The sequence below is a fragment of the Neofelis nebulosa genome, chromosome X (assembly GCF_028018385.1).
Source record: "Neofelis nebulosa isolate mNeoNeb1 chromosome X, mNeoNeb1.pri, whole genome shotgun sequence".
NCBI classification, from domain to species: Eukaryota; Metazoa; Chordata; class Mammalia; order Carnivora; family Felidae; genus Neofelis; species Neofelis nebulosa.
Genome location: NC_080800.1, coordinates 60819922 through 60834692, shown reverse-complemented (window position 1 = coordinate 60834692; position 14771 = coordinate 60819922). Strand labels below are relative to the sequence as shown.

The 14771-nt window shown below is 38.1% G+C and overlaps 1 protein-coding gene across 6 annotated transcripts in view; it reads left to right on the top strand.

Annotated features, from left to right (window-relative positions):
• Window positions 1-14771, top strand: part of PHKA1 (phosphorylase kinase regulatory subunit alpha 1) — a 158221-nt gene that overhangs the window by 14043 nt on the left and 129407 nt on the right. For all 6 annotated transcript variants that reach the window (XM_058714154.1, XM_058714157.1, XM_058714153.1 and 3 more), the window contains exons 5-6: window positions 9982-10064; window positions 13101-13181. In XM_058714154.1, the coding sequence (XP_058570137.1) occupies window positions 9982-10064; window positions 13101-13181 (164 nt within the window). The remainder of the gene's footprint in view (window positions 1-9981; window positions 10065-13100; window positions 13182-14771) is intronic.

Genomic DNA, 14771 nt, shown 5'->3' with positions numbered 1-14771 from the left:
TTTCTCCCCAGCAAAATAACTGTAAACTGTGAAAATAAATTTGAAAAAAAAAAGCCCAATCATTTATCACTGGAAATTGTCCTAAGGGCATACAGCAAAGTGGAGAAACATTTATTCAAGGAAATCTAAGTCTTGGTAAGAGCAGTGAGAGTGTGGCATTTAGACCACAACCTACTCCCTCCCTCCCCCCGAGCTCACCATGACAGAAACACTATTCAGCTTGGATGTGGCCAAGAATATAAGACTTCCTCTTCCCCTAGCTCCCAGTTTGAGGTGATATCTCCCCAAGAGAGGTTGCCAGCATTTCTCATCCTCCTCACCTCTGTGTTACAGAAGTTCTGGTCTAGCCAAGAATAACTAAGAGGTCTGAAACTGCGTTCCTATTCCAGTCCCACTTATGGAGCAAAAGCTTAAACCCAGGCAGAGCATTCCAAGAATAATAGGCCTGGCCCACCTTGCTAGTAGCATGGAGGCAAAGGCAAGCCACAAGGACAGAAACCTCTGTAGTCCTTCCCAAGAAGACTGACTTTATTTGGAACTGAGTATGGGAAAGTTCAAGTCTAAGGGCACTCTCAAAAACAGTGGAGATTTTTGTTCTAAGAAATGAAGAGGACGCTGATAGCTCAATAAGACCAACAAACTAGCCTATAGACTAACTAGAAGTTTTAGCAGAGAACCAGAGAGAAACAGCTGGAAAGAGTTATCCTAGGGTTAAAACAAATGTCAAAGGGTGGCCTCAAAATCATGAAATGGGGCTTGAATATAATTGGCTGAGACTGTGAAGCAATTTATACCTCAAGGAATTATACGGTATAATAGAGCAGTTGGTGGAGGTTAACAGCTGGGTATGGAACCAACAGAGGCAGACACTTAATAGATCACAGAAGGCTAAAACGAAAACTGTGGTCTTCCTTGGATGACAGTGTGTATGCCCTAGGCTACATCCTCTGAGGAACAGCATCAGAGGCTGCATCCTGTGGGAAATATAGATTTCATTGACATTGTCCAGCCAAGTCACTAAACAAATAAAAAGGAAACATAAAGAAGCCCCATGCAGGAGGGCATCAATTAATCTATAGAGTTTCTATAACACATTATCTACAATATCCAGTTTTCCACAAAAAAATTATGACATATGGAAAGAAACAGGAAAGCCTAGTCAACACAGGAAAGAAAAGGTAACAGAAACTGCCTTTGAGAGGAAGCATATGCTGAATTTAGTAGACAAAGACTTCAAAGCAGTTAGTATAAAAATGTCAAAAAATTAAAGGACACCAGGCTTAAAGAGGTAAAGAAAAATATGGTGAAAGTATTTCATCAAATAGAGAATATCAATATGGAGATAAAAATGAACCAAATGGAAATTTTAGAGTTGAAAAGTATAGTAACTTAAATGAAAATTTCACTTGAGAGGCTCAACATATTTGAGCTGGCAAGAGAAAGAATCACCATACTTGAAGATAGATTAACAGAGATTATGCAATCTGAAGAATAGAAGAAGTAATAAAGAAAATGAATAGTACCCAAGAGCAATGTAGGACATAATTTAGAACACCAACTCATGTGTAATGAGTATATTAGAAGGAGAGTAAGGGACAGAAAATATATTCAAAGACATAAAATAATGGCTGACTACATCGCAAATTCAATGAAAAACATTGATCTGTATAAATCAAAGAAGCTCAATGATAGGATAAACGGAAATCCACACCAAGGAACATCATAGTAAAAATTTTAAAAAACCAAATTTTTAACAGAACATCTTGAGAGCAATCTGAGAAAAATGCCTTGTCATATACAAAGGAACCCAAATAAGGTTATGAGCTGACTTTTCTTCAGTAAAAAAAAAAAAAAAAAAAAAAATGGAGGCCCAGAGGAAGCGGAATGATGTAATCAAAGGACTGACTGTCAACCAAGAACCCTATATCCAGCAAAACTATCTTTCAGAAATGAAGTGAAATAAAGACATTCTTGGATAAACAAAAACTGAGATTTTGTTGCTGGTAGACCTACCTTACAAGATACAAAAAGAAGTTCTTGCTGTTGGAATCAGGTGACCCCAGACAGTAATTGGAATCCACACAAAAAACCAAACCAGTTGTGAAAGACAAATACCATATAATTTCACTCATATGTGGAACTTAAGAAACAATTTAATGAGGAAACAAGAGACCAAAAAAATCAGATTTTCTTTAAAAAGATTTTTTAGGGGCGCCTGGGTGGCTTGGTCGGTTAAGCGTCTGACTTCAGCTCGGGTCACGATCTTGCGGTCCATAAGTTCGAGCCCCGCGTCAGGCTCTGTGCCGACAGCTCAGAGCCTGGAGCCTGTTTCAGATTCTGTGTCTCCCTCTCTCTGTGACCCTCCCCCGTTCATGCTCTGTCTCTCTCTGTCTCAAAAATAAATAAACGTTAAAAAAAAATTTAAAAAGATTTTTAAAATTTTATTTTATTTATTAGAGAAAGAGAGGGAAGAGCAGAGAGGAGAGAGAGAATTTCAAGCAGGCTCTATAATGTCAGTGTAGAGCCCAATGTGGGGCATAATCTAATGAACCATGAGATCATGACCTGAACCAAACTCAAGAGTCAAACATTCAACCAACTGAGTCACCCAAGCACCCCTAAACTGACTCTTAAATACAGAGAACAAACTGGTGGTTTCCAGAGGGGAGGTTGGTTGTGTGTGTGGCGGCGGGGGGTGGGGAGGGGGCAGGATGAACGAACTAGGTAAAGGGGATTAAGAGTACACTTAACTTGGAGCATCTCGCTGGCTCAGTAAGTACAGCATGTGACTCTTAATGTCAGGGTCATGAGTTGAAGCCCCATGTTGGGACTAGAACTTACTTAAAAAAAATAAGTACAAAATTGGGGGCGCCTGGGTGGGTCAGTTGGTTGAGCGTCTACCTCTTGATCTTAGCTCAGGTCTTAATCTCAGGATCATGAGTTCAAGCTCTGCATTGGGCTCTGTGCTGGGCATGCAGCCTACTAAATTCATACATACATACATACATACATAACTTGATGAGCACTGAGAAATGTATAGGCTTGTTGAATCATGATATTGTATACCTGAAACTAATATAATACTGTATGTTAATATACTTGAATTTTTTAATGGAAAAAATAAAAATAAATCAAGAAAAACCAACCACTGGTAAAATAATTATAAAATACAATAAAATTACATGTTTCTTCTTTCTTAAATGATCTAAAAATCAGTTGCATAAGACACTATAATTGTATTGTTGAGCCAATAGCATATAAAAGTGTAATATATTTGATAATAACAGAATTAAGGAGGTGGGTGGGAGCAAAGCAATATTAAGGAAATAATACCAAATGGTAACTCAAATCCACAGTAACAAATGAAGACCACCAGAAATGGTAAATTACAAGATTAATATTACAAAATATAAATATATAATTTCCTCTCAGCTTCCTTAAAAGATATATAATTATACGGAGAGAGTAAAGAAAATGGGAGCTGAGTAGGAGGAAACTAGGCTTGTCTTTTCCCACAAACACAACTAGATAACTATCATATCATTCTAAATAGCCCAAAAATCGACCTGAAGACTGACAGAAAAAAAATCTACAACTAAAGGTAAGGAAGAAGCCACATTGAAGAAGGTAGGAAGTATAGAGACGTACTTTAGGGGAGAAATGTATCATGGGTACTGTGGAGGGGAAAGACCTGTGGTTGCAGAGAAAGGCGAGAGAGAGAGACAGAGACAGAGACAGAGACAGAGACATGAGAATGCACAAGGAGAACATTTCCCCAAAACCATCGGCTGGAAAAATAAGAAAGGCTGAATTTCCTGAGTTCTTGCAACCAGGGGGGCTTAAGGACTGGAGTTTTAAAGGTCAGTGGCTGGGATGGAACCCTGAGGGTGCTGCCCTACTCCTGGAGAGAGGCAGGAAAATAACAGGTGGGGGGAGGGCAGGTGGTGTAGAAACAGTGATCTAAGGGGCACTTGGGGCACTTATTATTAAGGTGGCAACATTCCCCAAATTGATCTATAGATTGAACATAATTCCTACCAAAAATCCCACTGTCTTTGCAGAAATTGACAAGCTTATCTTACAATGCATATGGAAATTCAAGGGACCCAGAATGGCCAAAACCATTTTGAGAAAGAAGAACAAAGTTGGAGGTTTTGCACTTTCTAATTTCAAAACTTACTACAAAGCTCCAGTAATCAAAACTGTGTGGTACTGGCTTAAGGATAGATCTCTAGGGTAACAAAATACAATTGAGTCCAAAATATACCATCATATTATGGTCAGGTGATTTTTGACAAAGGTACCAAGATAATTCAATGGGTAAAGAATGGTCTTCCCAACAAATAGTGCTGGGAAAACTGGATATCCATATGCAAAAGAATGAAATTAGATAAAACTTAACTCAAAATGAATCATAGACCTAACTGTAAGAGTGAAAACTATAAAACACTATTAGTCTGCTAGGGCTGCCATAGCAGAATGTCACAGAATAGTTGACTTAAACAACAGAAATTTATTTTCTCACAGTTCTGGATGCTATAAGCGCAAAATCAGGGTGTCAGCAGGGCAGCGAACACTCTCTTGGCTTGAATGCAGCCACCTTCTCTGCTCTTTCTTCACATGACCTTTCCTCTGTGTGTGTGCACTCCTGATGTCTCTTATAAGGATGCCAGTCCCTATTCTGTTAGGACCCCACCCTGTGACCTCATTTAAACCTAATTGTTTCCTTAAAAGTCTTAACCCCCAAAACAGCCACACTGGGGTTTAAGGCTTCAACATAGGAGTTTCAGGGTGACACAACTGGGTTCATAACAAGCACTTAAGGAAAGTATGGGAGTAAGTCTTCCTGATCTTGGATTAGACAAAGCCCTGTTAGATATGACACCAAAAGCATAAGCAACTAAAGAAAACATAAATTGGAAGTTATCAAATTAGTAACATTTGTGCTTCAAAGGATCTCTTCAAGAAAGTGAAAAAACAACCCATGGGGCACCTGGGTGGCTCAGTTGGTTAAGCATCCCACTTCAGGTCAGGTCATGATCTCACAGTCTGTGAGTTCAAGCCCCAGGTCAGGCTCTGTACTGACAGCTCAGAACTTGGAGCCTGTTTTGGATTCTGTGTCTCCCTCTCTCTTTGCCCCTCCCCCGCTCATGCTCTGTCTCTCTTGCTCTCAAAAATAAATAAAACAAAAAAATTTAAAACCACAATATGATAGAGAATATTTACAAATCACATATCTGATAAGGGACTTGTATTATATATAAAGAAATCTACAACTCAATAATAAAAAGATAACCTAATTTAAACTAGGCAAAAAATATGAATTGACATTACTCCAAAGGAAATATTTAAATGGCTAATAAGTACACAAAACAATGCTGAACATTATTAGTTCCTAGGCACTTGCAGATCCAAATAATGAGATAGCATGTCACACCCACTATGATGGCTATAATCAAAAGTACAGAAAATAACAAGTGTTCCTGAGGAACTAGAGAAATTGGAACCCTCATACATTGTCAGTGGGAATGTAAAATGATGCAGCCACTTTGGAAAACAATCTGACAGTTCTCAAAAGTTAAGCAGAATTACCATATGATCTAGCAATTTCACTCCTAGGTGTATGCCCAAAAGAAATGAAGACATGTTGGGGCGCCTGGGTGGCTCAGTCAGTTAAGCGTCCAACTTCAGCTCAGGTCAGGATTTCATGGTTTGTGGGTTCGAGCCCCGTGTTGGGCTTTGTGCTGACAACTCGAAGCCTCAAGCCTGCTTCGGATTCTGTGTCTCCCTCTCTCTGCCCCTTCCCTGCTCCCTCTATCTCTCTCAAATAAATAAACATTAAAAAAATTTTTTTTTAAAAACTGGAAACAACCTGAATGTCCATCAACTGATAATTGGGTAAATGTGATACATCCACAGAATGGAATATTGTTTTAGCAACAAAAAGAAAGGAAACAGTGATACATGTTACAATACAGATGAACCTTGAAAACATTCTGCTAAGTGAAAGAACTCAGACATGAAAGGCCACATATTGTATGATTGCATGCATATGAACATTGGGTAAGGCAGTTCTGTGGAGACATAAAGTAGATTAGCAATTGCTTAGGTGGATGTAGAGGGGGAACAAGTCTTGAAATGGGGAATGACTCTAATGGGTATAGGGTTTCTTTTGGGGGTGATGAAATATTCCAAAATTGATTGTGGCCACCGTTGCAGAACACTGCATACCCTAAAAACCATTGAATTATATACTTGAAATGGGTGAATTGCATGGTATGTGAATTATATCTCAATAACATTTTTAAAAATGAGGGAGAAAGGCTTATCGTTAAGTAAGTGCAAGTCAATCTAAGTGGAGTAGACCACTAAGGTGGCCTCATTTCCGGAACCCTGCATGTTTCAGTGGGTTTTTAATGTTTGTTTATTTTTGAAAGAGAGAGCACAAGTGGGAGAGTGGCAGAGAGAGAGGGAGAGACAGAATCTGAAGCAGGCTCTAGGGTCTGAGCCATCTGCACAGAGCCTGATGTGGGGCCCGAACCCACGACCAGTGAGATCATGACCTGAGTTGAAGTTGGACGCTTAATCGACTGAGCTACCCAGACTCCCTTTTAGTGTGTTCTATTTATTTTTTTATAAGTGTATTTGCTAATTACATGTTGATTTTTGATCATGTAGCTATTTTCGCTGAAATGTTTCTATCAGTGACATTTTATATATTTATTTGTTTGTTTATTTAGTTTTAAATGTTTATTATTTATTTTTGAGAGAGAGACAGAGTGTGAATGGGAGAAGGGTAGAGAGAGAAGGAGACACAGAATCCAAAGCAGGCTCCAGGCTCTGAGCTGTCAGTGCAGAACCCTACGCAGTGAGATCATGACCTGAGCAGAAGTCAGATGCTTAACCAACTGAGCCACCCAGGTGCCCCCTCTTTAGTGTGTTTTAAATAGCACTGCCATCTTTGGCCTTACCCAACCATACCTCATTTCATCTCTGTGTACCCTCTCCTCTGTTCTGCAAGCAGTGTTTTGGCTCCACAGAGGGGACAGGATGCAGAGGTCCTAAAATGTATGGTCTTGCCTCAAAAGACAGGTCCCTCTCCTGTGGTTAACAGGATTGTTTAAGATCATTCAATAAATAATTATTGAATTATTATCTACTGTTAAATATTATTTAATACCATGCACAATACTATGTGAGACATTTTAGGGACTATAAATATAAATAATAAATGGCTCCTTCCTTCAAATTTAGGTACAGATTTATTTATAGTGCAAAGTAAAAAATTCATAAGCGCCAGGAAAATAAAATTCTTTGAAACATAGAAGAGAGAATCAATGGCAGCATCACAGAGGAGATAAAACTTGAGCTGGGCCTTGAAAGAACAGTTCAGATTTCAGGATGTGGAGAAGGCCATTTAAACAATATCATGAGCTGGGGCGCCTGGGTGGCGCAGTCGGTTAAGCGTCCGACTTCAGCCAGGTCACGATCTCGCGGTCCGTGAGTTCGAGCCCCGCGTCAGGCTCTGGGCTGATGGCTCGGAGCCTGGAGCCTGTTTCCGATTCTGTGTCTCCCTCTCTCTCTGCCCCTCCCCTGTTCATGCTCTGTCTCTCTCTGTCCCAAAAATAAATAAAAAACGTTGAAAAAAAAATTAAAAAAAAATAAATAAAATAAAATAAACAATATCATGAGCTAAGGGACAGGTGATAGAAATGGGGCAGTTCTTTTTTTTTTTTTTTTTTTAATTTTTTTTTTCAACGTTTTTTATTTATTTTTGGGACAGAGAGAGACAGAGCATGAACGGGGGAGGGGCAGAGAGAGAGGGAGACACAGAATCGGAAACAGGCTCCAGGCTCCGAGCCATCGGCCCAGAGCCCGACGCGGGGCTCGAACTCACGGACCGCGAGATCGTGACCTGGCTGAAGTCGGACGCTTAACCGACTGCGCCACCCAGGCGCCCCAGAAATGGGGCAGTTCTATCAAATAGTTATTTGTTAGCTGTGTCACCAGTCTGAGAGATGGACAAAACCAGTTTCACACCCTCTACTTTCTCCCAATTTCTGCGCAAGCACTCTGGCACACATAGGAGACAAGATAAGGCTGTGAAGCTGATGTCCAATATTACTATCTCTTCTCTTTTTTTCCTTTCTACCCAAGAGGTTGAAGTCATTGCTGCTACAAGAAAGACCTGGCTGCTGCTGCTGCTGTCCAGTGCTGTGGTTGCTAGTTTTGACAGAGCCATGCATCAGGAAGAGTTTGGAGTCTGAGGATATGAATTATATAGTCCTTTTGAGCTCTAAAGCTACAGAGTTCTCATTTGAAACATCTGTCCATAGATCAAACATTTAAATGCAAAAAATGAAATTGTAGAAATACCAGAAAGATACTTTGAACATGTATCAAAAAGGATGGATTGATGGATGGATACATATATGATAGAAAAGTACAGTAAAATGTTAATGCATGAATCCAGATGATGTGCATATAGATATCCACTGTAAAATTCTGTCCTTTTTTCTGTTTGAAACTGTTCATAATACAATATTGGGAAAAATAATATGCATAAATCTGTGACTTAGCAATCCTTCCAAGAATTTACCTTAGGAAAGAAAAGAATTTACCTTGACATACTGGTACATGTGACATACTGGTACATGTATATACATATATAAACACACACACATATATTCATTACAGCATTGATTATAGTGATGAAGGATTAGGTGCAACCTAAATGTTTTCAGTAGGGAACTGGTTATATGAATAGCCATTTAGTGGAATGCTGCATAACCATTAAAAAATAACTCAGATATACTTAAAATTATTTCCAACATATATGTGAAAAAAGCAAGGTACATTATAGCATACTACTCTTTGATAATTTTTATATATGTATAACATTTCTCTGAAAGTCTACAGGGGAAACTGCTAAGACTAGTTTCTTCCAGAGAGGAGATTTGGCAGGGTGGGAGTGATGTGATTCTGGGTAGGAGAAAGACTTTCGCTGTATGCCTATTGGTATTTCTTTATGGGGGTTGGGGGAGCAGGAGAGGGGAAAGGAATTAGTTTTTCAAGAAAAACAGATCATACTTTATATATCAAGAAGCAGCTTAGCATCTTCGTTAGGAACTCAGACTGTGAAGTTGATAGTTGGGTCCTGGCTCCACTATTTATTAGTTAAATCATCTGAGGCAGGGGTGCCTGGGTGGCTCAGTCAGGTGTCTGACTTTGGCTCAGGTCATGATCTTGCAGTTCATGGGTTCGAGCCCTGTGTCAGGTTCTGTGCTGACAGCTCACAGCCTGGAACCTGCTTCAGATTCTGTGTCTCCCTCTCTCTCTGCTCCTCCCCCATTCATGCTCTGTCTCTCTCTGTCTCTCATAAATAAATAAAAGTTAAAAAAAAATTTAAAAATGGTCTGAGGAAAATAGTCTCTCTAAGCCTCATGGAGAAAATTGAGGTACCTCATGGAGAAAATGTGAAAATTAAAAGGATAATTCATGCAAAACACTGCAATTTGTTAGCTATAACTATCTTTGTATTGTTTACACTTAGAATAATCATCATTTTGTACTCTAAAAAATATAGTTTTAAGGTTTCCTTGAGATCATAATCTTTGTCTACTTCTTGCTTAGTATTTATACTCCCTCTAACTCTTTTTGAAATATTTTTTTCCTGATACCTTAAAGCACATTATAAATTAATGACATATAGAATTAGGAATCTGAGACTTTATATCCAAACCTACAAATAACAGTTCAAATTCTTCCATGTTATAATACGCTGATATCTCACTTATTCAAAGACTAGCCTAGGTCTGATTTGTGGTGTTGTTTTTATGGTTTAGGAATTAAAGTGTCTCATTGTTCCAAAAGCAGGAATAAGATTACTTGAGAGTAATGGGATCAGTCAGTTACTGTGGCAGCCTATAAGCCTATAGTGATAATTAACCAGCTCTATATCCTTACTTTCTTTTTCCTCAGGACTTCATATCATCCACAGCCTAGATGAAGTCAATTTCATACAGAACCTTGTATTTTACATTGAAGCTGCATATAAAACTGCTGTAAGTACTCATTTTAGAATTAATTTTAAACATACGTTTTTGTTCAATTTTTTTATTAAATTTATTTGTTTTTGGAGAGAGAGCACACATGCAGGCGAGGGGCAGAGAGAGAGGAAGAGAGAGAGAATCCTAAGCAGGCTCCAAGCTGTCAGCGCAGAGCCCGATACCAGGCTTGAACTCACAAACCATGAGATCATGACCTAAGCCAAAACCAAGAGTTGATGCTTAGCCAACTGAGCCACCCAGGCGCCCCTAAACATATGATGTTTTTAAAAATACTAGACAACCTATTCTTTCTCTTAATGCTGCACCTCGTAGTGAACCAATCTGTAAGGCTTCCAGCAGAAATTGCCTTCAGCCTTTTTCTTTACTAAGCTCTGTTGTCCTCTGTTTGCCTCCTTTCCAAGGGAGTTACAGAAGCAAGAGGGTCAAGATACTATGCATCTGTTCCTTTCAATAATCCATATCCTTTCTGTAATATCTCACATTATATATTTGGGGACCTGGGACTAAATTGTAGTCTTATTTTAATGATCTGTAGTCTAAAAACCAGAAGCAAGATGGCTAGCGAATATAATGGGTCAGTTAGCTACTTAGAAATAAAATTTGGTCATATGTTTAATATTATCTGTAGACATTGCTTCTGTGTTTACTATACAAAAAATAGTTCCTTTTTCTTATGACTACCATGAGAGATAAGTTTATATTAAATCATGACATATTTAACATCTCCTCTCTCAGGGATCACTGTTCTTCACTGCATAATGTTCATTGTATTGAAAATGGCTGTCATAAGTAGTCCAGGTATTTTAGTCATCTAAAATGTTTAATTTGTTTAGTTGGTTTTTAGCTGTTTTAGGTGGGAGGGTAAATCTGTGACCTGTAACTCCATATTTGCCAGAAAGAGAAGTTTAACATAGACATATTTGATGCAAGCAGATATTATTTGTTGACTGATTCCTTTGCCTTCTGATACCATAGGTGTGCTATGGTTCAGGGTACAAGTTAGGGCTGTCTGGCCTCTCAATTGCAGCGAGGGGGTACAGCAGAATTAATGATATGTGTGCCTTCTCCTACTCTAATCTTTGCTGCACAAATTAGGGTAGAGCGGGGTTTCTGGACAAGTGAGGCTAGCCATGGGATAAATATGGCTCACCTATGGAAGCTTCACTTTAACTCAGAGATTTGATATAAAAATCATTTAAGGTAAATATAGAAACAAGTATAGGTGTGTGTGTGTGTGTGTGCGCACATGCATGTTTACACATGAGTATTTCCAAGTTCTATTCAATGAGAGGGCCTAGAAGCAGTGGCACCACAGTGACAATGAGCACCAGTGCCTTCTGTATTGTAACTGCTCATTCTGTAATAAAGCAAAGCAAGACTCCTTATAGAAGCAGTTGATTCCAGGGCTGGGGTGAGGAAAACACAGGATGAAACTGCAGTATCTTATAGTGACAGAAAGTGAGGAAGTGTTCAAAAAGAACGGGACATGTCAAAAGGGCACAGGCGCCAACCCAGAAGAACTCCCAATGGGTAAAGCTGGAACAATTTGAACAACAAAACAAATAATGATAATGTTTTATTATAACCCAGAGAATAACCTAAATATTTATAAATTCATACTAACATAAATAAATGAGGGAGAAAGGACAGCTCTTCCTTAGAGAAGAATTGCAGTTAATGGCTGTAGAGGTAATAAAAGAACTAAGATACCACCATTGAAATACCACTGTAATAATTGTTGCAGACAAGTTTCACCAATGGATGCTAAATTAGCGGGTAGATATTTGAGGAGAAACAGGATATTTGCACAGTTGTAAAGTATCTTTCTCAAGATATTTATTAATCACAAGGGAGAGAATAGTAACAGCAGCATGGAGAAACCCTGCAGACACCACCTTAACCATGTGATGAAGGTAAACATGACCACAATAAGCCATAGCAACATCGTATACTCCTTGATGTGATGCAGTGAGAACACAGCATAACGTCTGTAGTATTCCTGACAAAAATGCATAGTCTTAATATAATCAAGAGAAGGCATCAGGTGAACCTAAATTGAGGGAAATCTATAAAAATGTCTGACCACTGGTCTTCAGAATGTGTAACAGTCATGAAAGATAAGACTTGAGAAGTCGTAACTGATTAGAAGAGACCAAGGAGGCATGACAAATGCAGCATGGTATTCTGGATTGGATCTGGGAACATAAAATTCTATTAGTGGAAAAACTGGTGAAATCCTAACAAAGTCCATAATTTGGTTACTAGAATTGTACAAATGTTTATTTTTTAGCTTTGACCATTGTATTATGGTTATGTCAGGTGTTAACATTAGGGGAAGTTGAGTGAAAGGTCTATGAAAACTCACTGTACTGTTTTTGTAACTTCTCTGTAACTCTGAAGTTTTTTCAAATAAAAAAGTTTTTAAAAAGTAATTTTACATGTTATCTTTGCATTATCAAGGGGTCATATAAAGCTATGGTTAAGAATTTACACTTCGAGAGTACTTGGACTCTAATCCTAGCTCTGTCACTGTGTGACCTTGGGTGAGTCACAACTTCTCTTTGCACCTCAGTTTCATCATCTATAAAATATAAAGATTAAGTAAGGTAGCAGTGTAAAGTGCATAGGTTAGTGCATGGTACATTGTCAGTGACAATAGAGAGTAAAATTAGAATAGATAATAAAGATAGAACACTGGGGTACTGTTTAAGCTCCATCTTTTAGAACCCCTCTATCTGCTTTGATGAAAAGTTTTGAGAAGCACTTCTCTACATGAACTGAGTTATAGTTCTTGACCTGATCAACTGTTGAGGAGTCTTCCAACGTCTCGGAGATCCCAATAGAATTTAAAGCTACTAGGAAAATAGCTAGGGGGCAGCCCAACTCATTGGTATCTCCTTAATAAGCATTGTGGGTACACACATGTATGGCAGATTAGCTACTATGTGTGCTTTTTATTCAAGGGTTATGTGTCTAGTAAGCATTTAGTAGTAATGACTTGCTAATGGTATGTTGATTATTTTATGCTAGGACTTCGGGATATGGGAACGTGGAGACAAGACAAACCAAGGGATCTCAGAATTGAATGCCAGTTCAGTTGGAATGGCAAAGGTAATTTTTCTTGCTTTGTTTATACCAAGTGTGGAGAAAGGACATACACCTTTGCCGTAGATGAAGGTTTAATGTGAATTTGGACCATCATCAAATTGTTCTTTTTTTTAAAGTTTATTTATTTAGTTTGAAAGAGAGAAAGAGCATGAGTGGAGGAAGGGCAGAGAGAGAGAGGAAGAGAGAGAATCCCAAACAGACTCTGCACTGTCAGCACAGAGCCCTATGCAGGTCTTGAACTTACAAACCATGAGATCATGACCTGAGCTGAAATAAAGAGTTGGATGCTTAACTAAGCCATCTAGGTGCCTCCAAATTTTTCTTTTAAAACACAGGTAAATTCAGATTCTCCCATAGAACTATGGACATGTAGGTAAGATTTCTTTCATAATCTCTGGATTTATATATCCAACTGCTTTTGTAGCATATCTCTAATTATATATACCACAGAGACCTCAGAGAACATATCTTAAACTAAATTCATCTTCTCTATCATTACAAAAACAAAAAGAGGACTTGCCCTTCCATACACCAGTTGACACAACTCGATATCAGGGAACCATCTGTCAATTCTGAACCCTCCTCACTCTCCTGCATCCCACATATCATCATCATCATCATCATCATCATCATCATCATCATCATCAACATCATCATCACTGCCTTTCCACTTGACTCCATCTTTTCCTTCCCTCTGCTCCTGCCTTAATTTCAGCTCTTATTATTGGAGACAGCAAGAAGGCATAAAATAGGATAGCAGGAATAGGATCACACATATTATAATGATAAATACACATGACCTAATTTAAGTTTCTCCTGCCAAAAGACACGGTTTGACTTTTAAAAGATATATGTATCTTTTTTCAGTGTTATTTACAATAGCCAGGATATGGAAACAACCTAAGTGTCCATCTATAGAGGAATGGATAAAGATGAGATACATATACACATGCGCACATACAAAATGCAGTATTACTTAGCCATAGGAAAAAGTGAAATCTTGCCATTCATGACAATATGGATGGATGTAGAGGGTATTATACTAAGTGAAATAAACCAGACAGAGAAAGACAAATAGCATATGACTTCACTTATATGTGGAACCTAAAAAATAAAACACAATTAAAAGCACACAATAAAGTCAACCTAAATTCCCAACAGTTGTTAAATGGTTAAATAAATATGAGAGAATATTATGTTGAAATAAAGAATTTTCATAATATGGAGAAACATTTATGCTGTAGTATCCTAACCAAATTTTATATGAAACATGATCTCAACTATAGAAAGATTTGCATAGAGAAAACTAATAGGGAACATACTGAAAATATTAGCATTATTTTGGGTGACTTTTTTGCCTTCTCCATACTTTTTATGTTTTCAAAATATTCTATAACAAGTATGGTATACTTTTATAATCAAGAAAAGCAAGAAATTAATAAGTAAATTCTATTTTTTAAAAAAACATGGAAACTCATCTTTGGCCTTGGTGACTAGTAACTTTCATCTTTAAGTCAATCATAGTGTCTTTTTAGGCTATTCACTTCTCTGTGGAAACTCAGTGATGCGCCAATACCTAATGGCTATTGTATT